Source organism: Bubalus bubalis, chromosome 20, assembly GCF_019923935.1.
Source record: "Bubalus bubalis isolate 160015118507 breed Murrah chromosome 20, NDDB_SH_1, whole genome shotgun sequence".
Lineage (NCBI taxonomy): Eukaryota > Metazoa > Chordata > Mammalia > Artiodactyla > Bovidae > Bubalus > Bubalus bubalis.
In genome coordinates this window covers 1,213,755-1,238,356 of record NC_059176.1, presented here as the reverse complement: position 1 = coordinate 1,238,356, position 24,602 = coordinate 1,213,755, and the positions used below count along the sequence as shown (strand labels likewise).

The following is a 24,602-nucleotide window of genomic DNA, read 5'->3' as shown; positions in this document are numbered from 1 at the left end:
CGCTCCGCCCGTGGGCTCGCCGGGCTGCCGCGAGCGTGCGGGCCGCGCCGGGCATGTCCTAGGCGGCGGCCCCGCCCAGCGCTCGGCCGGCCGGGCGAGAGGGCCGGGGCCGAGCCGGGACGGAGCCGGGGCTGAACCGCAGGTAAGACGCGCCGATCTGCGCCCGCGGCGGCCGGGCCTCCCCGCGCGCGCACCTGCGCGCCTCCGGGGCCGCGTGGGCGGCGGGCAGGGGGCCGAGGTGAGGGGTCCAGTGGGCCGGACAAAGGCGCGAGGGTGGGGGCTGCCGACGCACCTGGCCGGGCCGGTCCCCGCCGCCGCGGAGGCGGCCCGGGTCTGCGCCGGGCCGGGAGGGGCCGCCGAGCGCGCGTGTGCGCGGCCTGGAGAGAGGGGTCCCCACCCAGGCACCGGCTGGGCCCCGGCCGTCCGCGGCGGGCGCTGATTCAGAGCCGGCACCGCCCCCTCCCCCTCCGGGCCCAGCGCTCCCGCCGGCCGCCTCCCGGCCTGGCCTCCTCTCCGCGGCCCCTCCCTCCACCTTCCTCCTCCTCCTCCCTGTCTCCTCGTTTCCCTTCCCCGCCGCCGCCGCCGCCGCCGCCGCCTCTCCGCCGTCCCTGCCTCCTCTCCCGGCCCGGCTCCGGCCTCGGTTCCGTCTGTCCCTTCCAGCCGCCCGCCGCCGCCGCCGCTCCCAGCCCTTCCCAGCCCCTGCCCCGGGCGACTCCTCCTCCCCGCACCCCTGGGCGGGTGGCCCTTCTGGCTGGGGCGGCCGAGGGGACAAGTTTGGGGTGTTTATTATTCTCCCTCCTAGCAACGATGGCCAGCCCAGCTCCGAACCGGCCGCAGGCTGCTGGGGAGCGTCCACCGCTCCAGGCCCGGGCCTTTTTGGGATGGGCCGGCAGTGGCAGGGGCGGCCTGGCTCGGCCACAGCCGCATCACCGGGCTCTGGGGGTTTGGCCTCCCTTTGCCAGCAGAGGCTGTGGCCTTCTGTGGGTGGGGTCTCCGTTCCCAACTGCTGATGGGGACCTAGTAGCAGGTGACGGCAGAGGGCGGGAGCTGGGCGGGGTGGGGGCTGGGAAGCACCGTGATGGGGCGGGCATGCCCCTGGAGAGAGCCCTCCCAGGGCTGCAGGGGCTTGGAGGTCCCCACCCCCTCGGCCTCCAGCGTCGGCCCCTCTGGCTGGACCTTGAGGAAGGGTAGAGGTCCCAGGATGAGGGGTCTCGGGCCGGCCGGGGCCGTCTTCCGGGTGGATTTTGTGTGTCTTTCCACGTGCTTGCCCGAGGTGGCACGGGGTATGGGGTATGCCATGGATTACACGCTCACTTGGGCCTTCACCGATGGGTGGGGCCTGGTGTTGAGACCCGGCTCTCAGGAGCCTCAGGCACAGCTCTGGTGTGGGCGTTGCAGGGAGGAGGCCTGGGGGTGCTCCCCCAGGGTGCCAGCACCTTCCTGTCTCTTCCTGGTTAGTGTCTCACCTCTCACCTAGTCCCCGCTGCACAGAGTGAGTCAGGTCAGGGACCTGGGACCTCCAGGGCTGGTCTCACAGGTGTGCGAGATGTGCCCAGACCCTGAGCCGGGTGTAGCCGTCTGCACTTCCTGTCCTGAGCTCCTCCGTGACTTTGGAACAGGCCTGCTGCATTTCATCCTGGACTTAGCACCCAGGGTGACAGCAAGTCCTGGGCCCTCCAGGACGTGTGCTCCCCTCCTGGGCCAGCCACTGGACTCGCAGGCACGCATGACCCAGCATCTGGGCCCTGGCCCATCCCTCTGCCTGCAGCCCAGCCCCAGGGGCTTGCGTGCCCGCTTCCCCACCCCCCGCCTTGGATGGACCTCTCCCCCCAGCGCTGCCAGCCGCCCCTGTTTCTCTGTGTTGCTGGCACCTTTGCACAAGCTGCTCCCCTCCTTGGCGCCCACCGACCGGCTGGAAGGAAGCCCCGCGATGGGGGGACGGTGTGCGGCTCCCAGAGCCCAGGATGGCGCCTGTGTGTGCGCACGCCTGCTCCAGGAGCGTGGCTCCGGAGCTCGTGGGCGGTGCTCCGAGTGTGTTTGGAAGCTGTGTGCACGCGTGTGTGGCATGGGTGTGTCTGTGGACTTGTGCTGGTGGTGACACGTCTCTGGGCAACGGGCATGGGTCCCACCACCCTCTGACCACATCTGCCCCCAGGACCTCGGGCACCACAGCACCACCTCCCTCCTGGGCTCTGGCACGCAGACAGAGAAGAGGGTACACATGGGGCCAGGGCATAAGGGGGGAACCTCAGCCTGGGAGGGGGTCCATGGAGGACAGGCACAGTCCGGGAGGGGCTGGCCTGGGCCGCAGTGGTGGCACCGTGAGGGTGCTTGAGGCCCAGTAGGGCAGGCTCTGTGCAGGCCTTCAGGGTGCCCAGGGGCCAGGGCCCAGGCAGGGGGACCCCTCTCTGATGACTCCTCCCACCCCCAGGGCCGGACGGGCCTCATGAGCGCCAAGATGAGCGTCACCTCATGGTTCCTGGTGAGCAGCAGCGGCACCCGCCACCGGCTCCCCCGAGAGCTCATCTTCGTGGGGCGAGACGAGTGTGAGCTCATGCTGCAGGTGAGTGTGGGCACCCGCGCCGGCCGGGGCAGGGGGTACCCCCCGGGGAGGAGGCCTGGGCCTCCACCTGGGCCCTGGACCCACAGTGGGCCCGTGGGTCTCGGGTGGGCTGTGTGCTCAAGGGTGAGGGGCCTGGGCCTCTTCTGATGGGAGGTCCTGATGCCGTCGGACTCCGAAGGCGTCAAGCCCGCCTTTGCAAGGTGCCTGAGAGCAGATCTGAGCACATTCTTGTTGCCCAGGGGCCCCAGCTGGGCTGGGAATCAGGGGTACAGGGCTGGCTCTGACCAGAGGAAGCCCAGTGCCCCTAGGGGGGGCTGGAGAGGCTGGCAGGGCACTAAGGGCCAGGATGCCAGGCACTTGGCAATCAGGAATTTCTGTCTGGCCCTAGTTTGCGTTGCGCTGACCTTGGTTCCTGAGTCTGGCTCCCAGGATCAGGGAGGGCAGGGCGGGGGGACCGGAGACCTGATCCTGTAGGGTCCACAGGGTTCCCCCACCCTAATGGTTGTCACCAAGTTGGGCTCCCCACAGCCCCGAGCCCTCCCCGGCATGGGGCCTGGGCCCGTGTCCCCAAGGCCGCCAGCTCCGCAGGTCCCACCGTGGGACTCTCAGGAGGTGTCCTCAGTGGGCTGCGCTGCCCAGTCCAACCAGGGGCTCACTCAGGGCCAGGTGAGACCCTGTGCCGTGTGCTGCCGCCTCTCTCCCTGGGATTCGTGAGGCTTTGGGCCGCAGCTGAGGATCCCAGCCAAGTGTGTGTCCACTCGGGCAGCAAGTGCAAGGCCTGTGCATGTCCAGACACCCTGGCTTCTCTAACGATTTGCCCACCTCCAGACCCAGCAGGACCCTGACTTTCTGCCTTTACTTGTTCGGTCTTTTCAGTATCTCTGGTCTAGAGTAGCCTCTTCCTTTTCCTCTTTGCATCTTGCCTTTGGAAGTTGCCTTTGGAAGGCTCTGTGCAGGCCTGGGCAGGTGTTTTCTGTAGAGGGCCGGGTTCAAGGTTGAGGCCTTGCGGGTCACATGCCTCCATCACAGCCCCTCGCCTTTGCTGTTGGCACGAAGCCCTGTGCTCAGTCCAGCGGGCGCCAGTCAGACTTTGGCTGTGGATGTTGAAATGTCAATTTCATATTATCTTCACCTGTCCTGAAAGAGTCTTTTTTTTTTGACCGTGGGACATGGAAAGACTGTGTCTCAGGCCCACATAAAACAAGCATAGGCCGTAGAGTGTGCCTCCGGGGATGGCTGACACGAGGATGGAGGTGGCTGGTGGCTCCCTGGTGGTGTCGTGTGACATGACCCCTGTTGTCTGTCAGTTGGTGAGAGATCTGAAGGGGTCGCTGCCTTTGGCCCTGATCCCTGGCAGGGGGTTGTGTGTTCCCTGCTGTGACCGAGTGTGTGGACCCCCGGGGTGGCCAGGAGGGCCTCTGGTAGGGGGCCCTGCAGGGGCCTGGGGGTGCTGGGGGCCAGCATGCTTGCTCCTCCCCCCTGCCCGGCCCTGTCACCGCACCAGGCCCTCACTCTGCCTGCTTCTTTTCCCCAGCGTTGGAGGAGACGCTCCTGGTGCAGTGGGGGCTGGGCACTCAGAGCGAGTCTGGGGTCCGACTCCTAGTTTCTGGGCTAGTTGGTGGTCGAGCCCTGAGCAGGGTGCAGGGCCAGGCCAGCTTCATGCCAGGCCAGCTCCTGGCCTGGGGGTACCCTCGTTTCTGCCCTTGGCTGTCCTGGGTGGTGTGGCTGTGCGTCCATCACACAAGGAAACTGAGGCTCCAGGTGGTCGTGTAGCTGGAGAGTGAAGTGGGAACACTGCCCGCTCCACCCACTGGCCCCTCACTCAGGACACCCCACGCCCTTGTCTCCTGGGCTGTGCGGTCCTGCTGGCTCCCTTCACCCGCGAGCCCAGAGCCCCTGCTAGGGAGTTCCTCACCGGCACACCCCTGCCTGACCTCAGTCCCCCAGCCGCCACTGCCCAGCCCGAGTCCCCCCCCAGTGCCCAGCCCGAGGCCCCCCCAGTGCCCAGCCTGAGTCCCCCACCACTGCCCAGCCCGAGTCCCCCCCCAGTGCCCAGCCTGAGTCCCCCACCACTGCCCAGCCCGAGTCCCCCCCAGTGCCCAGCCTGAGTCACCCCACCCTGATGGGATTCCCTTCGGCTTCTCCCCAGGAGCAGCTCCAGGCTTCCCAGCCTCCTGGCTCCTGCCTGGCGGCCCCTGTGGCTCCCCCTCGGCCTGGGCTCTGAGTGCACGAGGCCTCTCCCTGGAGGCCCTGTCCACACCCACAGCCTCGGTCCCCATCTCCACTCATGTGATGCACACGGTGGCTCTCGCCGCCCTGTCCCCAGCCCCCTGAGTCCCCAGCTCCTGGGCGTTTCAGGCAGCCCTGGCCTGCTGCCGCTGAACAGACCCCTTATCCTTTGACCCGCCGGGTGTCCAGGGCAAACCCCGACATTCCCTCTCCCCACCTTGCGCCTCGGGCGTCCCTGAGTGCCACTCCCACCCCCGACCCCGTGGCCTCCGTGGTGCCCCGCCTGTCCCCACCTGCCCCAGCTCTCTGGCACCCCCGTGCCTGTCCCAGCCCCTCCACTCAGCTGCTCTCTCCTGTCCCATCCTCACCCTCTTCCAGCTGCCCTCTCCTGTCCCATCCTCACCCTCTTCCAGCTGCGTGTTCCTGGAGCACCCAGGCCTGCCCTCTGCGTCCATTCCCACATTTGTGATGGTCACTGACCCTACTCTGGAGCCTGGGGTCCCCATGGCAGGGCTGGACCTGCCACAGACATGTGGGAGGAGACAGATGACCCCCCAGGAGACAGACAGAAGGTGGCACTGTGGTTGGGACGGGGTTATGACATGATGAGAGCTGAGGAGGAGGAGCCTGAGGGTGCTGCTGGAGATGGGGGGTCCTCTCGGGGGATGGAGGGGGGGATGAGGGGAATGAGGGGAAGGCTGGGGAGCAGGGGGCTGCCCCGAGGCTGTGCTGCCATCCAGGCAGGGGCCTCGGTGGGGGGGGGCCTGGGCGGGGGCGCTGTGTCCCAGCCTGGCCTCGGTGCCCCCAGACTCTCCAACTGGTCCCCCACGCACCTCAGGGCATGGCTCCCGGGCTGAGCCTGGCTCCCCCTGGGCCTGAGAAGGGATGAGAGTGGGGACCCGGGCCCAGGCCTCCGGCTGTGGCTGCTGCACCCGTGGCCCAGGCTCTGGTGCAGGGCATGTGCATTATGTGTGCACACACGTGTACACACGCACAGACGTGTAGGTGCACACATGCATGTTGAACGTGTCTGTGTGTGAGAGAGCGCCTGTGTGTGTTTGTGGCGAGAGGGCCTCTCCACTTCCGCCCGTTTGCCCCTTGGGAGGGTGTCAGCTGGGCTCCGTCTGCTCCTGTCCTTACCCAGAGACCCGGCCTAGGAGCCCCTGCACACACACACCCCACACAGGCAGGCCGTGGGTGCTGGGCCCAGCTGGGTGGTGCTGGGTGTGAGCTGGGAGGAGGGTGTGCCCAGAGCCCGGGGTTTTGGCCACTGCTGGATTCCGGGCAGGGCTTCCACCCATGGAGGGCGTCAGGCCCGAATTTTGGAAGCCCGTCTTTACTCTGTTTTAAAGGGAGTACAATTAGGTTCTCTCCCAAAGGTCCATGTGTCTGGAACTTCTCTAGTCTATTTTGCAGGTCTGTGACCCACCCACTCCACTTGCCATGCCCCCTGCTTTGGGTCCTCTTAAGTCTGAAGTCCCAGTCCCCCTCCCCACCTCCTGGGTGGGCCTCCAGCCTCTGAGCTGGCCTTGGTGGGGTGGGGTTGCCTCTGGCCTGGGGTATCGGCCCAGAGGGAGAGGGGTTCTGGATGTGGGGCCCCTCCCTGACTGGGCCCAGGGGGTCCTCGGGGTCCCTGCAGTCTGGGGAGGGGCTGTGGCCGGGGCTGTGCCTGGAGTGGAGGGGGCCTGGGAACTGGAAGGGGCAGCCCAGGCTCTGGGTGCAAATGAGGGGGCTGTGCCAAGTCCCGGGAGCCAGGAGGTGGGCAGGGCGGGGCATCTTGCCAGGAGAGGGAAGGTAGACCGAAGGAGGGGGTGGTCCTGGGCAGAGGACCCAGGCCCAGAGTGGGCAGGGCACCTCCAGAGCCTGCACAGCAGTCTGGCCAGCAGGCTGGTGGGGGCACAGTGGGGAGGAGAACATTCAGGGAGGGCTGCAGCTTTCTGGGAGCCTTGGAAAGCTCAATGGAAGAGGCAGGGTCAGGGCCAGGTTGGGGGCTGTGGGGATGGACGGGGGTGGGCTGACTGGGGTGCTGACCGGGAAGGCGGGGGCCTGCGGGCATGGCCGGAGCAGCTGGGGATCTTGGTTGGCGGCCGTCCCAAGGGAGGCTGAAGGGCCAGGTGGGCGAGGAGGAGAAATTGGGTTTGGCCAGGCTGGACTTGACCCACCCAGAAGGCAGCCAGGGGAGGGTCCGGGAGGTGGGGGTCTGAGGCTCAGAAAGGGAAGAGAGGTGTTCAGGTCAGAAAGGCAGGTCTAGAAGCCCCTCTAGGGGCCACACCTCAGCAAAGGTGGCGACCGAGCCTGAGGGGCAGAGTGCGCTCCTGCCGCCCACCCCTTGGGCCTTGGGCTGGGCGCAGCCCCCTTCCCCCACCCCCACCCCACCCCCGCCCGGTCCCATCACGCCCCAGTGTGCAGCCTCCAGCAGCCTCTCCCCAGGCCCACGGTGCTGGGAGGCCTGACGCCTGGCCAGCCAGAGGGCATAAGAGTGCCTGACCCGTGGGGCCTCCCACAGGGGCAATGACCTGCCTGGGAGAGGGCAGGCCAGCCTGAGCACACCGCCAGGGAAGCTGCTGGTTCTTGTCTAAGCCACCTGGAGGAGGGGGCCGGGTCCCCCGTATGCCCGCCCCAGCCCCACCCCCCACCCCACCAGGCCAAGCCGTGGCACGGGCTGCCTTGGGGCCCAGTGGGGAGTCCAGTAGGGGAGCTGGTGCCTGTGTCTGGGCACAGGCCATGGCCAGGGTGGCCAGGAGCTGTCTAGCTGCGGGTGCCAACTTTGGCTGAGAAAGTTAGGGCCGGGGCAGAGACCAGGCCTGGGATGCGGGGCTGCTGCTGCTGCTGCTAAGTCGCTTCAGTCATGTCCGACTCTGTGTGACCCCATAGACGGCAGCCCACTAGGCTCCTCTGTCCCTGGGATTCTCCAGGCAAGAATACTGGAGTGGGTTGCCATTTCCTTCTCCAATGCATAGAAGTGAAAAGTGCGGGGCTGCTGCTGCTAAGTCATGTCAGTCGTGTCTGACTCTGTGCGACCCCATAGACGGCAGCCCACCAGGCTCCCCCGTCCCTGGGATTCTCCAGGCAAGAACACTGGAGTGCGGGGCAGTAGGTCTCAAAGTCAGACTCAGCTCACCTGAGACTCGTTACCTGGGGAGCCAGAGCCTCCTGCCCCAGCGCCGCCCATGTGAGCCCGGGAAGCTCGGTGGTCCTCCCTGGGAAGCCCCCAGGTGGGGGCTGGGGCGCTGTGGCAGGAGGCTCTGTCAGGGAGGCCCCAGCTGGCCCTGCGGACTCTACACCGCCCTTGAAACCCCTGCACCCCCACTCCCTCCAGGGGCCCAAGGGTCTGTGGCAGGATGAGGTGGGGGCCCAGCAACCCACTCAGGGGCCGTCACATAGCTGTGTCGTCAGGCCCGGCCAGCGCCGGCCTCGGCATCCAGGACAGGCCCAGGGCTGTGGCCCCCATGAGCCTGCCCGCTGAAGTCTCCTTTCCAGGTCCTGCCTTGGTGCCCCTGCCAAGCTGCGTGACCTTGGATGCGGGCAGGGCTGGGCCGGAGCCCACGTCCGCCTCTCCCTCATGTGCTCTCGTCTCCGGGTAGGGAGGAGGCCCGGCCCTGGGAGCTCCCGTCCTGGGGGCGGGGGCTGGAGCCTCCCCTGGAAACTGGTCGTTTCTAGATGATGCTGGAGGGGCTGGGTGGGCAGAGCCTCAGAGAAGTGGCTCCCAGTGGTGGTCGCTGGCGGGGGAGGGCTCTGGGCCCTCACCTGTGAGACCTGAGAAGCCTGGAGGGTGGTGACCTGGAAGCTCAGGTGCTGGGCCAGGGCCGGGCGGTCCTGTCCCCGGCAGCAGGGAGCACGTGGGCCCCGTGGGCCCTACGAGTGTGCTCTGGATATGGGGTGTCTCGTGGGCACTCCTGGAGGGCTGAGCAGCAGGGCTCCTTGGCGGCTGGTCCTGCCGGTCTCACCTGGGGCTGGACCTCGGCCAGGCTCACCCGGTGCAAGGAGGGATGCAGCTGCCCCTGGACCCGAGGGGCCTCCGGCACTGAGGCGTGGCCGCGGGGCGGGCCGCGATGCTGTGCTGAGACCCCCAGCCCCTTGGCTGGGCAGGACAGCCTGTGCTGGCGCTTCCTGATGGAGCAGAACGTGACCCTGTGACCTCACCCCTGCCTGTCGCCCGGAGTGGAGGGACTGCCGCTTGACCATGTGAGGGAGCTGGGCGGGGCCCTGGTGAGCTGGTGGCCAGGGCGGAGGCTCCATGTACACATGCTCATGTGGCACCTGGGCAGCAGGATGCACACTCAGGGTGTGCCAGCCGGGTGCACGCCAGCGGAAGTGCACATGCATGTGTGTGCATGTCCACCACTCTGAGAGGCCTGCGCTGTGGGATTGGCTGGGAGGGGTAGGGGCTCCCCGAGCCCCCCAGCCCTCCCTTTGATCCTCCCTCTGGGCTCCCGTCCTCCTCCGGCCCCCCGCCCTTGGGGCTGAACAGCCTGTCCCGGAGCATCGGAGGGTGTCTAGCCCTTCCCACGCTCCCCCGGGAGCAGTGGCGGGGAGGGCAGTGGGCTCTGGCCAGCTGGTGCCTGCTGGTCACAGAGGGAGGTCCCAAAGCGGCAGGCTGGGGTGGGAGGAACCCGAGGCTCCTTGGTGCTGGGCAGGCTGGCTGGGTCCGGCCTGCATGGGCTTTCTGGGGGGCGCACACTGAGGTGTGGAGACGTGACTGAGACCTTTGTGCTGCGAGGCCCAGGGCCTGGTAGGGGTGTGATCTGGTCGGGGCAGGTGGATGCGGGGCCACCTGTGGGGTCACTTCCCCTGGGTCCCCTTTCCGGGAGGCCACCTGAGGGCCTCCATGTCTCTCCAGTCCCGCAGCGTGGACAAGCAGCATGCTGTCATTAACTACGACCAGGACAGGGACGAGCACTGGGTGAAGGACCTGGGCAGCCTCAATGGGGTGAGTGCCGGGCTTCCGTGCTGGTCACGCCCTTCCCACAGGCCCCACCCGCCATGGCCCCGCCCTCACCTTGGCCTCGCCCCTTCCCACAGGCCCCACCCGCCCCCGGCCTCACCCGTCACCCTGTCCCCCTATGTCACCCTGTCCCCCTATCGTCCTCCAGGACCTCCTGCTCTGATGGCTTCCTTGGGAAGGCTCCCTCTGGGCAGGGCCCCTAGGAGGAGGGGCTGCCTTCTGGGAGGAGGGGAGTCAGGCCCTCAGGAGGGCAGGGGAGGTTTGGGGACCTCCTGCAGGCTGGAAAATGGGCTCCTAAGATGGATGGATGCTGGGTGTCCTGTCCTAGGGGCATATCTGAGCTCTTTTGTGAGTTGGGAGTGGCAGGTTCAGAGAGGTGACCAAGAGGAAGTTCCTGGCTGCAGGAGCAAGCGAGGGGGTGGGCAGAGACTGTCAGGGAGGACAGGAGGAGCCCTCCGCAGGGTTCAGCGTCTGTCTGGGCGTCTTGTTCCTTCTGTGTTTGGTTCCCTGCCCTGGAGGCTGTTTCAGTAAGAAAGCAAACCACCAGCCTCCCTCCAGCCAAGGAGGACCCTGCCCCCGCCCCCCCCAACCCCCACCCTGAGCTGGGGGTCCCGCAGCACCCTCAGGCCCACCCTGCCTCCACCAGTTGCTGAGTCCCACCCACCCAGTCCCCCTCTGAGTGCCCCCAGCCCAGGGTCTTGGTCTCTGCTGGAGTCTGTCCCCTGAGACCCCTTCTCCCTTGGCCCCCCAGTTAGATGAACCATCCCTGCCCGAAGGGGGCTGCACAACCTGGCCAGCCTTGCCCAGGGCCCCCCTGCAGATCTGGGGACTGCCTCCCAAGGGCCTCGGGTGCTGGGGCTGGCAGGGGCCCTGTGTGTACGTTTCACAAGGGTGTCAAGGCTCTGTGCTCGAGGACTGTGTCAGGGTCCCTGGGTGCTGGGTGGACCCCACGCCTTGGCCTCCCTTCCAGCCATCTGTCCTGTGGTCCCTTTGGGGCGCGACGCTGGTGTGCCTGTGCTGGAGGTCAGTGCCCGGCCCCGAGCAGCACAGGAGGGCTGGGTGGTTCACGGCCCCACGTGCCCTGGCTCAGCACCCTGTTGCCTCCCCGCAGACGTTCGTGAATGACGTGCGCATCCCAGACCAGAGATACGTCACACTGAAGCTCAATGACGTCATCCGGTTTGGCTACGATATCCTTCCGGGTGCTCACCCTCCTCCCCGCCCCCTCCATCCCCACGGCCACGGGTGCCCTGTCACCCACCCTCCTCCCCGCCCCCCACTGTCCCCACGGCCACCATCGCCCTGTTATTCTGGAAGCAGGTGGGAGCCCCTTGGTTCCAGCCAGGGCCCCAGGGGGTTAGAGGCATCAGGATGAACCTGGGATGGGGCTCCGGCCTGGCCATGGGCACTTCTGTCCACTCTCCGGCCCACCCATGTGTGCCCACACAGGCCTGAGGAATGAGCTTTCCTGGGACCCAGGGTCCGGTGTTGCTGGCGGGCCCCAGGAGTGACTTCTGTGCTCAGAACGTGGGGGGTGGGGCGACCCATACGCGTAGCAGGAGTGCAGCCCGTCCCCTGCCCCCCCATCCTCGGTGCCCCCACTGAGCCCTCCCCACCTGTGGAGCCTTGGGAGGCCGGGGCTGAGGGTGGTCTGGGATGGGAGCCCGAGCAAGACGCGTGTGGCCTGCCCTCCGGGGCCCCCTGGGCTCCTGGGCTGTGCGTGGGGAGGAGGGGGAGTCCCTGCAGCCCTCGGGCATGTGGGTGCGATGACCCGGGCCAGCACGGCCCGCAGGCGGCCTCTGCAGTGTGGACACGTGCCCGGGACAGGATGGGTGTGCGGGGGCGAGCCTGCCGGCGTCCACCCTCATGCCCGTGTGCCCTCCTCGTCCACCGCGCCGGCAGTGGAGGGTGCCGTCCGCGGGCCCGGCCCGCCCTTGCTGCTGCCCGTGCTCCTTAACGCGCTGCCACATCCCAACATGTACGTGCTGGAGCGCGTGCAGCACCGCGTCCCGGAGGAGGCGCTAAGGGTCAGTGCTGCGCTGCCAGGCCCCTCCCCCGGCACCCCCTTCCCGCGGCTCGTCCCTGGGGCATCTTGGCTGCCCGGTCGCGGTGCTGTGAGTCAGCCCGGTCTGGCCTGCTCCTCCGGATGGCCTGGTCTGGCCAGGGGGGAGATAGCCACCCCCACCCCCACCCCCGGCTGACGCAGCCACAGAGGAGGGCGTGGCGGGAGCCTGAGAGGAGGTTTCTGGGCCCAGCTGGAGGGGGGGTCCGAAAGAGGACCCAGCCTCCTGGCATCTCGAGCACCAGGAGGACGCTCCTCCTGGGTGGGGGCAGGCAGGGAGGGGTAGCCAGAGGCCGGCCGAGGGCAGCCCTGGGGAAGGTCCTGGGTGGGGCGCCCTCAGGCACACTTCCCTCAGCTGGGGCTGGGGTATGGGGGCACAGCAGGTGGAGCCCCCACTTTCCCCTTGGTCAGTTGTGCGGGCATCAAGGAGCGGACTCAGGGGACCCTGTGCACACCCCCACCCAGGAGCCCTGACAGGAGTGGGGGGAGGCTCACTTCCATTTTCCAAAGGAACTGTGGGCAGTGCAGGGAGAGTGGGTGGCCTGCCCAGCGGCCCATGAGCAGTGAGGGGCAGGGGCCCCAGTGAGCCCGGCTCCAACCACCACAGAGCTCAGCTGGAGGTGTGGGGACCAGGCACGATCCAGGCACGTGTGTACACACGCACACACACCCACACCCACACGCACGGGCACCAGCAGGCACTGCTCTCCACCCCCCACGGCTCTTGGGGGCTGACCCCACCCGTCTCTCGAGGGGCCTGTGGGTGGTGGTCCCCCTCTGACTGCTGCTGCCCACTCCCTCCTGGAAGCGTCGAGCTGTGTGGCCTGGACCATGGCCTGGACCACCCATGTGGTCCAGGGCAGGTCTTAGGCATCTGCCTGTTGGGGGTAGTGAGGGAGACGTTCTCTGTGGGGCCGGGCGAGGCGGGGCTGTCCTGGGGGTGGGGCTATCCTGGGGGGGCGGGGGGGCAGTGTTCTGGGGGGGCGGGGCTGACCTCGGGGGCGGGGCTGTCCTGGGGGAGTGGCCGGGGGGGGTCGTCCTTTGGGGGGGCGGAGCTGTCCTGGGGGGTGGCCTCGGGGAGGCGGAGCTGTCCTGGGGGCGGGGCTGTCCTGGGGCTGTCCTCGGGGGCGGGGCTGTCCTGGGGGCGTGGCCTCGGGGGCGAGGCTGTCCTCGGGGGCGGGATGGGGCGGAGCGGGCCCGCCCCTCACCCTAGCTGCTGCCCGCAGCATGAGAAGTACACCAGCCAGCTGCAGGTGAGCGTCAAGACCCCCGCGCCCAAGAGGGCTGAGGCTGTGCCAGAACAGGCGCCCTACTGCGAGGCCTCGACCCCCAGGCCAGAGCGGGGGGACCGGAGACCAGGGCCAGGTAGGACGGCGGTGCTGCGGGGCGGGGGCGGGGCAGGGCGCAGCACCCGGGCCCTGAGCCCTCACCAGGAGCTAGCCTTTGATCCCCACCCCTGACGACCCCGCCCGTGTGTGCCTGCCTTCCTGCGCCCCCATAGGCACGCCTGTCCACTCACCCTTGTCAACACTTGCTCTGCCCCCACCCCCGCCCCCCACCGTGTGCCCCAGCACCCACGTGGTCCCGTCAGACTGCAGCGGCCCTCAGCTCCCGGCTCACTCATCTGTGGCCAGAACCAGAGCAGGGCCTGGGAGAGAGGCCAGCCCTAGGCAGGCCTGATGGATGACCCATCAGGCAGAGGGCCGGGACCAGGGACATGCCTCCCCTGGAACAGCCACTCCGTGGACAGGCTCTCACCACTGCCACGGGTGCAGAAACGGGGCTCGGGATGGTTGGCGACTGGCGAGGGTCTGCGCGATGGCAGGTCCGAGCTGGGAGGCAATGCCAGGGCCCCCCGCAGACCCCAGCATCTTCCCCAGCTGCGGGTCTCCCCTCCTGTTGGTGATGGGGCCGTGTGACCCAGGGTCAAACTCTCTCCCTCTGCAGAGGCGGCCACCTACCGCACCCCGCTGTATGGGCAGCCCTCCTGGTGGGGGGAAGATGACGGGGGCAGCCTACCTGAGGACCGGCGCCAGGACGAGCCCTGCCCAGGTGAGGCCTGGGGGGCAGCCTGGGCCCGGGGTGCCTTCTCGGCCGTGGGGGGCAGCAGAGCTGACAGTGCCGCCTGTGGTCCTGAGCCCGCGTCCCTCCCACCCCAGAGCGGCCCAAGGACCTGGCTCAGCAGGACGGTGATCTCACGGGGACGCCGGCCGGCTTCCGGGCCCCTTCGGAGCCTCAGATCTACTCCTTCCGGCGGGAGCCCAGCTACTTCGAGATCCCCACCAAGGAGACGCCCCCACCGCGGCCCCCAGAGGCTCCAGTGCATGAGGCACCCACCAGGGACGCGGAGCCCGGCGGGGGCGGGGCGGCCCCCGTGCAGAGCCATGCCTGCTTCACCATCGAGTTTGACGACTGCAGCCCCGGCAAGCTGAAGATCAAGGACCACGTCACCAAGTTCCTGCGCCAGCGGCGGCCCCCAGGCAAGGAGGCCACGCCTGTGGAGGTGGTCTCGGCCGAGACCAAGGTGGCCGACTGGCTGGTGCAGAATGACCCAAGCCTGCTGCCCCGGGCCGGCCCCGGCGATGACCGGCACAGCACCAAGAGTGACCTGCCAGTGCACGCACGCACCCTGAAGGGTGAGGCCCTGGCCAATGGGCCTCGTCCCCCCCCACGCATCTGCCTGTCCTGGGAGCCGCCTGCCCTGGCCCCCGGCCTCGTCCCCCCAGCGCATCTGCTTGTCCCGGGAGCCGCCTGCCCTGGCCCCCGGCCTCGTCCCCCCAGCGCATCTGCTTGTCCCGGGAGCTGCCTGCCCTGGCCCCCAGCCTCGTCCCCCAGGGCATCTGCCTGCCCGTGCGGGGCTGCCCCGCGTGTCCTTGCTGCCCCTCTGGACCGCATGTACAGGGCTCCGTGGGGCGGGTAGGGGGGCGCCATGCTCCGCCTCTGGGACCACAGGGGTCCTGTGTGCCTTTCCTTCCATCCCACCCGTTGGGTACCCCCCCCACAGGTCACAAGCATGAGGATGGCACCCAGAGCGACTCGGAGGACCCCCTGGCCAAGGTGGCCGGGGCCCCCGGGGTCCCCGCGGAGGCCAGTGGGGAGCAGGCGCGGCTGCAGAGGCAGATCAAGCGGGACCCCCAGGAGCTGCTGCACAACCAGCAGGCCTTCGTCATCGAGTTCTTTGATGAGGACACGCCCCGAAAGAAGCGCTCCCAGTCCTTCACGCACACACCCCCTGGGGACCCCCGGCTAGACCGGCGCCGCGGCCCTGGGCCGGCCGACAGGGACCGCCCGGCTGCCCCCGCCCCGGCCCGAGGGACCAGCAGCAGTTCAGGGCCGCAGCGGGCCGGCTCGCTCAAGCGGGAGAAGACAGAGGAGCGGCTGGGCAGCCCCTCACCAGCCACCCGGGCCCCCGCCCGCCCCTTTGGCAGCGTGGGGCGTCGCTCCCGCTTGGCCCAGGACTTTGCAGCCCAGTGTCTGCGGGACAGCTCCCCGGCAGCCCGGCCGGGCCCCGAGAAAGTGCCCCCCACGCTGCCCGCGCCCCTGACGCCCCGTGGGGCCAGCCCCGCAGCCTCCTCACCTCCGCCGCCCCCGCCCACCGACCCCCAGGTGACGAAGGCCCGCAAGCAGGAGGAAGACGACAGCCTCAGCGACGCAGGGACCTACACCATCGAGACGGACGCACAGGACCAGGAGGTGGAGGAGGCCCGCAAGATGATTGACCAGGTGCCGTGCGGGCAGTGGGGCCGGGGGGCCCAGCCTGGGCACAGGCTCTGACCACGGCTGCCTGTCCCTCCTGCAGGTCTTTGGGGTCCTTGAGTCCCCTGAACTCTCCAGAGCGTCCTCGGCCGCCTTCCGCCCAGTCATCAGAGGGGACAGAGAGGAGCTTGGAGACGGGATGGCCCAGCGAATGGCCCTGCTGCAGGAGTTTGCCTCCCGGCCCGCGGGTGTGACCCCCCAGGTGGAGCTGCAGGTGTGGGGCTGAGCCCTGACGCTGCCCAGGGAGGAACTGGGCAGGGAGAGGGCAGTACCTGGCCGAGGTCCCGGGCACTGGGTCCCTGGTCCTGGTCCTGCCCCAGCTGTGGGCTCCAGGCTCCAGTGCCCACCAGGGCTGAGAGGTCCAGGCCTGGGACCCTGAGTCAAGCTGGGGCCTGGGCGCACGTGTCCTCGGGGCAGAGCTTGGCTGAGTCTAAGGGACACAGCAGAGCCTACCTGCTGACCTCCGGGCCACTGGACCAGGTTGAAATGTGGGTGGTTGGGTCAGGGTCCTGCGAGCCAGGCGGGACCACAGGGAGCCTCCCAGCTGCTTCTCTGGGGGAACTGGGCAGGCACGGGGAAGGTGTGGGGGCCAGGGCTGGGATGCTTCACCCTCCACCGCCTCTGGCCCTCCCCGTGTTGCTCCAGCTTCTCCCCGCCTCACGCCCATCTGCCCTCCCCTCCTAGGGCCTCCCGGTACCAGGCTCCCCCGGGGCTCAGAAGTGGGTGTCCCGCTGGGCCAGCCTGGCCGACAGCTACTCAGACCCAGGCCTGTCAGGTAAGTGGCTCCAGCATTGCTGCGGCGAGAGGGTGGCCTCAGGCCGCTGACTGGATGGGTGGGCACGCGTTGCCGCCGGAGGAGGGCTAGCTCCCTGTGTGCTTGGGGGGCCTGGGGCAGCATCCGCTCCAGCTGGCCCCCTTGTCTCCGCAGAGGACGGCCCTGGCCGCAGAGCCGCGGAGCTGGAAGGGATCCCGCCGATGCGGCCACGGCGGCTGCTCCCGCAGCTGCCCAGTGACAGGGCGGACAGCCCCGCCGGCCTCGAGGTGGCCAGGAGGAGTGGTCCTGGGCCCCCAGAGGTGGGCAGCGAACAGGCCGGCCTCCTCTTGGGCCAGGAGGACCTGGAGCCTGACAGCCTCAGTGATGCCAGCGGCTCAGACGGTGGGCGGGGCCCCGAGCCGGGCGGGGGCCCCCAGGAGGAAAGACGCAGGAGCCCCCAGGAAGGGCCGGCGTGGACAAGGGGCCGGCGCTCGCCAAGGGGCCCTGGGGAGCCAGCCCCCACCTCTTTCTTCATCAGTGACCCAAGCGCAGAGGCGGCCCTCCCTAGGAAGGCCCCTGCGGCTCCGGGCCAGGTGGAGGGCCCGGGGCGGGCCCAGCCCAGCGCCCCCGCCCCTGCCCCCGCCCACGACGGCAAGTACGTCAGCACCAGCGGGAGGATGGTCATCCAGCTACAGACCACAGGGAAGCCCCCAGAGCTCGAGGGCCCTGCCCCAGCACCCCCCAAGGAGGCCTTGGCATTCGTTCGGCAGGAAAGCTTCACCAAGGAGCCAGCCAGCGGCCCCACGGCGCCCGGCCAGCTGCCCCAGATCCCCAGCCACCCCCTCCTGCAGGACCTGGCCGCGGCCCGGGCTGCACGCATGGACCTTCACTCTCAGGACACCCACCTGATCTTAAAGGAGACTGAGACGGCGCTGGCCGCCTTGGAGGCCCGACTGCTCTCCAAATCCTTTGAGGAGCCGGAGGGCGAGGTGGGCAGCGCCCCTGGGCCGCCAGAGGACTCCTTGTCTGGGGACTCTGACGTGGACACAGCCAGCACCGTCAGCCTGCTCAGTGGCAAGAACGGGCCCAGCCCAACTGGCTCCCAGCCTGCGGGGCTACAGAGGGAGAAGCCGCCATCCCCGCCAGCGGCACAGGACCTGGGGGGCGTCAGCCTGAGCAGCGCCCGCGAGCGGCTCTCGGAGAAGCAGCGTCGCCCTCTGGGCCCAATGGACACGGGCCATGGAGAGCCGGCAAGACGCCTGGCCGCACGGCGTGGCCACGGCCCTCGGGGATCCCCGGACTGGCCCTCCGAGGACCGCGACTCCAGCCTTGCGCACCCGCCCAGCACTGACACGGTCACTTCTGACCACGAGACCCCTGGGGCCACAGGGGCAGCTCGGCCGGGGACGCGCCGGAAACCCATGGCCCCACCGCCCCCGACCGCCGCTGCCCGGGAGGAGCAAGGCCGAGGCTCGGCTGGTGTCCAGAAGGCACAGCAGGCACTGACCCGCTCCAACAGCCTGTCTACCCCGCGGGCCACACGGGCCTCCCGGCTGAGGCGGGCCCGGCTGGGGGACGCCTCGGACACGGAGGCAGCAGACGGTGAACGGGGTTCCCCGGCCAACCTGGAGCCCGCAGGGCGGCCGGTGGCCGAGCAGGCCAAGAAACTGTCCCGCCTGGACATCCTGGCCATGCCCCGGAAGCGGGCCGGCTCCTTCACAGGGCCCAGTGACTCAGAGGCGGCCCCCACCCGCGCCGGCTTCTCCGGCCGCAGCGTCGAGCTGTACTGCCCTGGACGCAAGCCCACCACGATGGCCGAGGCTCGGCCCACTGCCAGGAAGGCTGCCAACGCTGCTGTGGTCCCCCGCCAGCCCTTCAGCAGGGCCCGCCCAGGAAGCGCCCGATACTCATCACCCAGTGAGTGCCAGGAGTGGGCGGGTGTTCCCGGGCTCGGTCAGCGCGGGCTGTATGTCTGCAGCTTCCTGTGCGGCAGCCTGGCCACAGGTGTCAGGCCCAGTGCTGGCCCTGGAGGAGCCCCCTTCCCATCAGCAGATGTGCGGGCCCCCAGCCGGGTGTGCAGGGCGACAGGCCTTCCGCCACTCCAGCCATCCTGAGTACTCAGGAAGCCCCGCCTGTCTCCTGAGTGGAGGGGCCCGAAGGTGGAGGGCCGGGTCCACCCACTCCCTCCTGGGGTGCAGACCCCATGGCTGCAGCGGGGAGGGCTGGCCACCGTGGCCCCGGAGCTGGCCTCCTGCCAGCATGGACCCCCACCCACAGGGGCTGACTGTTCTGAGTGAACTGGTTGGAGGTGTTGGCTCTGCTGTTTCCTCACTGCCCGGCCCTGGCCCCGCCAGTACCTGCCTGCCGATTTAGAGCCCCTCCTGCCTGCAGGTCTGCTGGGGGCCGAGGCAGCAGTGGCTGGCAGGGGGTGAGGGGTGAGGGACCGGGTGGGGCCAGGATGGCTGCGGGCTGGGGGCCACACCTGCTTGGCTCCTGCCCTCCTGGTTCTGTGTGTTAGTGTGGCTGCCTCGGGGGCTCAGCGCCAGGGTAGCCAAGGATGGGGGGCTACGATGGATGGATGGGCTGGCAGGTGTAAGGGGGGCTGCGGCAGCTGAGCTTGGGATCCGACCAGGGGCTGTGCGAGGCCACCCGCGCGGTCCAGCCCAGGGCCATGGCTGATCTACGTGGAGAGATTTACCCTCACCTAGGGTGTCTGTCAGAGAAGGCAATGGCAACCCACTCCAATACTCTTGCCTGGAAAATCCCATGGACGGAGGGGCCTGGGGTGCTGCAGTCCATGGGGTCGCTAGGAGTCAGACACAACTGAGCAACTTCACTTTCACTTTTCACTTTCATGCATTGGAGAAGGAAATGGCAACCCACTCCAGTGTTCTTGCCTGGAGAATCCCAGGGATGGGGGAGCCTGGTGGGCTGCCGTCTATGGGGTCGCACAGAGTCGGACACGACTGAAGCGATTTAGCAGCAGCAGCAGCAGGGTGTCTGTGGGCACCATTTCTCTGCCGCCAAGGGCACTGGTTCCCATCCGGTGGGCACAGGCCCACCCCCCAGACAGAATATGGCCTGTGCCCACTGCTGACCAGCCGCCACCCTGGGCTGCTTTGCGAGGGCCCTTGGACGCACCCGGCTGCCCGTCCAGGCATGTGCCTCTGAGCCGGCGGGGGGTCTGCTGGCGCTTCAGCCGAAGGGCTTCTGGGTGCGGGGGCGCCAGCTGCAGGTCGGCTCACCCTGCCGCTCCCGGCCCTCGCCGGGAAGCCTGGGGGCAGCCGCGGGTGCTGAATGCTGCTCTGTTCTGTTCTTGCTTCTGGAACCAACTCACTCACCCGAGACACGCATCGCCGGCAACAGGGCTCCGATTGCACATCTACTTCTGAGGAGGAGTATGGCTCCCACCACGGCTCCCCTAAACACACACGCTCCCATGCCTCAACAGCCACGCAGACCCCACGGGCTGGCGGCTCCGGCCGGGCGCGACCGAGGGCCCCTGGCCTCCGGGACACGGATGACGAGGGTGAAGAGCCCGATCCCTATGGTTTCATTGTGCAGACGGCCGAGATTGCGGAGATTGCCAGGTGAGGGGCGCCTCTCCTGGGGACGGGCTGGCAGTTCAGAAATGCCATGCAAGTGGGTGGGCAGCTGGGAATCAGGTGGGTGGATGATGGGTAGATGGGTGATGGATGTTTGGAAGGATGGATGGATAGATTATAAATCGCTAGGTAGGTCATTGGATGATGGATGGTTAGATGGATGAATGGGTGGAGGGTGGACAGTTGGGTGGATGGATGGAGGGATGGATGGATGATGGTTGGTGGTGGGTGGTTTGATAGATGGTGGGTGGTAGGTGGCTGGATGGACTGGTGAGTTGATGGAGAGTTGACAGTTTGGTGGGTGGTTGGGTGGATGGATGAGTGGTGGGTGGGTGGATGGATGGATGCAAATCTGCCCGTAAGGGTGTGGGGAGGAACCTCAGGCACAAGGAAGGTCTTTACACACTTTTTATTGAAGATGAGTCCCTTCGTGCAATTGTTCAGTGGAGGGTGCCTCCCAGTCAGGCGCTGAGAGGATAGTGCAGAGGTGACAGAGAGATAGAGTGGCCTTTGACTAGGCGGCGGTCAGTGCTGTGCCGGCCACTGAGAATGGCCGGGTCTGGAGGTCTGCTGGGGGCGCCCTGGGCAGAGCCGGTCCTCGGTGGGTGGACCTGGCCTGTGGGGTGAGCTTGATGTTGGGGGGCTGTGGGGGCCAGAGGTCAGAGCCCCTCCACTGGGAGAGATGGGAACGATGGTGGACAGTGGCCCCCCACCCTGCGCCTGGACGGGGGGCTTGAGCAGTGCCGAGCACAGTGCCCAGGGCGGGGGCGGAGGTGTGGTTCTAGCCTGGGGTCTTTGTGGGCGACCGGGGGCAGGGAGCTGGTCCCCAGCGGGCCCCCGGCCTTTCCCTCCTTAGGGCAGAGGGGACAAGGGGTCTCGGCTGGCGCCAGGGCCTGTGACTTGGCCCTGCTGTCCTGTGGGGAGGTCCCTGGCCTCCCTGGGCCGGCCTGCCCCTGACCCTTGTTGGTGACCCCACCTGTGTGTCCTGTGGGGCAGGGCCCGTGTGGTCGTAGTGGCCACAGGAGAGAGGACGTGGCCGGGGCCTGGGGGATCTCTGCCCACCTCTCCCCGAGGCTCCCAGCTTGGTCCTGTCCGTCTGCTGCTGCTAGTGCTGGACGCTCTGTGCCCCGCCCCTCACCGGTGGCCGCCTCCTGGTGGGGTCTCCCGCCCCCCCCACCCCGCCGGCTCCTGTCCCCAGCATCTCCCCCCGACGGGGCCAGGCCTGGAGGAGCCCGCAGGGACCCGCCTTCTCTCCCACCGGCTGCAGGCTGAGCCAGACGCTGGTGAAGGATGTGGCCACCCTGGCCCGTGAGATCCACGATGTGGCTGGCGATGGTGACTCCCCAGGCTCCCCGGGGCCTGCCCGCAGCCCCTCCCTCAACAACGTGCCCAGCACTCCTGCCTCCACCATCTCTGCCCGCGAGGAGGTGAGCCTGGCCCTTGGCGGCCCCTTCCACGCCCCTCGCAGGCAGGGCTCAGGGGTCGTGGCTGGGAGCCCTCAACAGGGACCCTCACCGCCCTGAGATCGCCAGGCCCAGGACTGGCCTTCCTGGGGGAGGGGAGGCCGGGGACCCCGAGCAGCTGGCCCATGGTGCGGCAGGCGTGGGCCACTCCCCTGCTCCCCTCCTCTGCAGCTGGTGCAGCGCATCCCTGAGGCCAGCCTCAACTTCCAGAAGGTGCCGCCCGGCTCCCTGGGCCCTCGGGACCTGGACCAGAACATGAACGACCGCTGTGAGGACACCCTGGCCAACAAGACTCGGCCCCGGAACCGCGAGGAGGCAGGCGCCCTACGCCCAGGGAGCCCCTCGGGGCGTGGAGGGGCGGGGCCCCCAGGGGAGTGGGCGCCGTGCTGACGCCCGGGTCCCCACAGGTGATCTTCGATAACCTCATGCTGAACCCGGTGTCCCAGCTGTCCCAGGCCATCCGTGAGAACACGGAGCACCTCGCTGAGAAGATGAAGTGAGTCGTCCCACAGTCCCACCCCCCCCGGGGGAGGGGCCAGGGAGCTACCCCTGCTTGGTGGACGCCCAGCCTGGGCCCCGGACACGGGTACAGACACGCGCCTGTGAGCCACGACCGAGCCGGGCATCTGCAAGCACAGGCCCCCAAGTGGCCTGCCCCGCACTCCTCCCAGCCTTCCCCATTACAGGCGCAGAGAGAGGACGCTGGTGCCACGAGCCCGGGTCCTGCTCTGGGCCTCAGTTTCCCCTCGTGCCCAGTGGGGGATGGCGTGGGCCTCTCTGTGGCTGGCGGGGTGGCCTGGGAGGGTCTGTGCGGGGCCCTGCGGTCACCGTCCTCTGCCTGCTCCCGCCCCCACCCCTCCGGGGACAGGATCCTCTTCCAGAATTCAGGGCGAGCGTGGGAGGACTTGGAGGCCAGGATCAATGCCGAGAACGAGGTGCCCATCCTGAAGACGTCCAACAAGGTCAGGGCCACCCCCGGCTCCAGCCCACCCCCCAGCCCGCTTGGCTCCGGGGAGACCAGGGGAAGTCACCAAAGCCCGGGACCCCAGCTCCTCCCCAACCCCGGTCCATGGGGAAGGGTGAGGCTGGGCAGTCCTGCTCCACCTCCTTTTGCTGTCCCGCCTCTAGGAGATCAGTTCCATCCTCAAGGAGCTGAGGCGTGTGCAGAAGCAGCTGGAAGGTGGGTGAGGCCCCGACCTGGGGGGGCGGGGGGAGGGCTGCCGGGGGCCTTGGTGTGGCCTGACCCACACCCACAGCTAAGTGGCTGGAAGGACCCCCGGAGGGCGGGCCCGGTGGCAGGGCAGGGTCTCCGAGCGGCCTGACGCTCCACCCCCCCCCCCCCCCAGTTATCAATGCCATCGTGGACCCCAGCGGGAACCTGGACCTGCTGACCGGAAACCGTGGCCCTGTGGGCTCAGCCCAGGTCGGGAGAGCCCGGCCAGCTGCCCCGGGCCTGTGCTCACCCTCCTCGGCCCTGCCGCCCCGGAGCTTCCCGCAGCGGACGAGCTGCGGGACCCCCGGCCTCCCCGACTCCACCTTCCGCCCTGACTTCGTCCAGGACGCCGAGAGGTTCCTGATCTAGGCGGCGGGGCCTCCCCCCATTCCACCCACCCCTGTGGCCTCCTCCGGCTCGGACAGGTCACCACAAAGACCCCTACACGTGCCATAACCCCGTGGGTGGGTGCCCAGGCCCCCTCCTCAGCTGATCCCGCCCCCGCCCGCCCTGCTGGCCTCCTGGCCCAGCCCCCGCTGCGGCCGCCACCGAGGGCCAGCATCCTGCCGTGTGTCAGCGCCCCTCCATCCCCGTCGTCGTGTCTTTAGCTTCGAGGAAAGAGTCATTGTTCCATCGCAGCCATGCCCCTCCCCAGCTGGAAGGGCCCCGTCCCCCTCGTGGGCTAGGGGACACCCGTTTCCTGCCGGGCCCTCTGTGCTGGCCGGGACCAGCTGGGGGAGGGGGAGCTGGGCAGTGCGGGCTCTCAGTGCCAAACACAGGGCCGGGGGGCGGGCATGCCCCGTGATGTCCCAGCTCTCGGGGTGGGCAGAGTGCGGGCTGGGCTGGGCAGAGGCCAGTGACCCAGGCAGGGGTGCAGCCCACGGGGACATTGGGGCAGGGACCCCACTGCTGCGAGCCTTTGGTGCCAACATAACTGCCAAACAGCGTGTGGGCCGGGCGGCCACGCACACAGCCATGCACACGCCAGGAGCACGTCTGCACTCACGGCAGGCCCAGGCTCGTCCAGGGAGGGTGGCAGGCCCTGTCCTGGGCTCCTGGGGTTCAGGTGAACCACCAGGTGAGGTGAGCAGTTGACCAAAGTGGCCAGAACCCCGGGCTTCCAGAAGCTCCCTGGACTGTGCACCCTCCCCTGTCCTCTGGACGCTGTGGGCATTAACCGGGTGCCCCTCAGGCCTCCGTGCGCTGGGGGGTGGGGGGATGGGGGCAGCCTCCCAGGAACAGTTCATTTCTCAGGATCCTCTCAGCTGGGAACGAGCCAGGCAGCAGAGCGCGGCCTCTCCTTCCTGGGGGGCTGGTGTGTCTGGAGCCTCTAAGCCAAAGAGCCCATTGGCTGTGGCGGGTGGGCGTGCGGCTGCCCCGCCAGGACCATCCTGGGGTGGGGCTGCGCCCGCCCTGCCTGGCGTCTGCACTGATGTCGATGGCGAGCAGGGATGGGGGTGCTGGGGGTGGGTCCCTGAGGCGGGACCCCAGGCCAGTGGGAGCGGGTCTGGGCCGCGGGGGGTGATGCGTGTCTGTTTCCGTCTCGCTGACGTGGCGCCCTGTGCCCCTCCCCGACGTGTACGTGTGTGAGTGCAGCGCGGCCCCGCCTGGCCCGCCGCGAGCCTGCTGTGTCCGCACAGAGGAGGTGCTAGTCCTGGTGCCCCGCGCCCCTGCATGCCACACGGCCGTCCCCCCGGAAGCGAGCAGTGGCCGCCCACCCCCACCCCACCCCGTGGTGATCGCTGCACAGTGTTTCTATTCATGAATCCACGCTCCTCTCCCCTCCCGCCTTCACCCTGGGATCGGTAACTTATTTGTCTGGCTTCTTGGAGGCACCTCTGTGCGTTTGTCCTCAGGTGGTCTTATGGATGTCTTTCAAAAAATGGTTATTTTATATGATTTGTCATGGAATATGTTCTAATAAATCATTCTTCTATCATGTCGCAGCATGCTGGCGTCCGGCACCGTGGCCTCATTTCTCCAGTGGTGGTGTTTGGGGAGGGAGGGGGCCC

At 68.5% G+C, this 24,602-nt stretch overlaps 1 protein-coding gene across 7 annotated transcripts; it reads left to right on the top strand.

Annotated features, from left to right (window-relative positions):
- Positions 1–24,539, top strand: CEP170B (centrosomal protein 170B). 7 transcript variants are annotated; one of them, XM_025271809.3, is made up of 19 exons: positions 1–142; positions 2,432–2,563; positions 9,633–9,722; positions 10,849–10,927; positions 11,706–11,764; positions 13,026–13,164; positions 13,747–13,851; positions 13,959–14,435; positions 14,804–15,522; positions 15,599–15,769; positions 16,240–16,330; positions 16,484–18,226; positions 19,629–19,899; positions 21,182–21,341; positions 21,549–21,692; positions 21,785–21,873; positions 22,246–22,339; positions 22,506–22,557; positions 22,724–24,539. In XM_025271809.3, the coding sequence occupies exons 2-19, from the start codon at positions 2,447–2,449 to the stop codon at positions 22,957–22,959; spliced, it is 4,836 nt and encodes a 1,611-aa protein (XP_025127594.3). In that variant the 5' UTR covers positions 1–142; positions 2,432–2,446; the 3' UTR covers positions 22,960–24,539. The 7 variants fall into 7 exon arrangements, with proteins under 7 accessions (XP_025127594.3, XP_044789355.2, XP_025127599.3 ...); XM_044933420.2 differs by lacking the exon at positions 1–142 and adding an exon at positions 2,066–2,215; XM_025271814.3 differs by lacking the exon at positions 1–142 and having other exon boundaries at positions 19,761–19,899.
- The last annotated feature ends 63 nt before the right edge of the window (positions 24,540–24,602 follow it).

Coding starts and splice junctions, on each gene's coding strand:
- CEP170B (XM_025271809.3), top strand. CDS start 2,447: ATGAGCGCCAAGATGAGCGTCACCTCATGGTTCCTGGTGAGCAGCAGC. Junction 21,342..21,548: donor CCATCTCTGCCCGCGAGGAG/GTGAGCCTGGCC, acceptor CCTCCTCTGCAG/CTGGTGCAGCGCATCCCTGA. Junction 21,874..22,245: donor CACCTCGCTGAGAAGATGAA/GTGAGTCGTCCC, acceptor CTCCGGGGACAG/GATCCTCTTCCAGAATTCAG.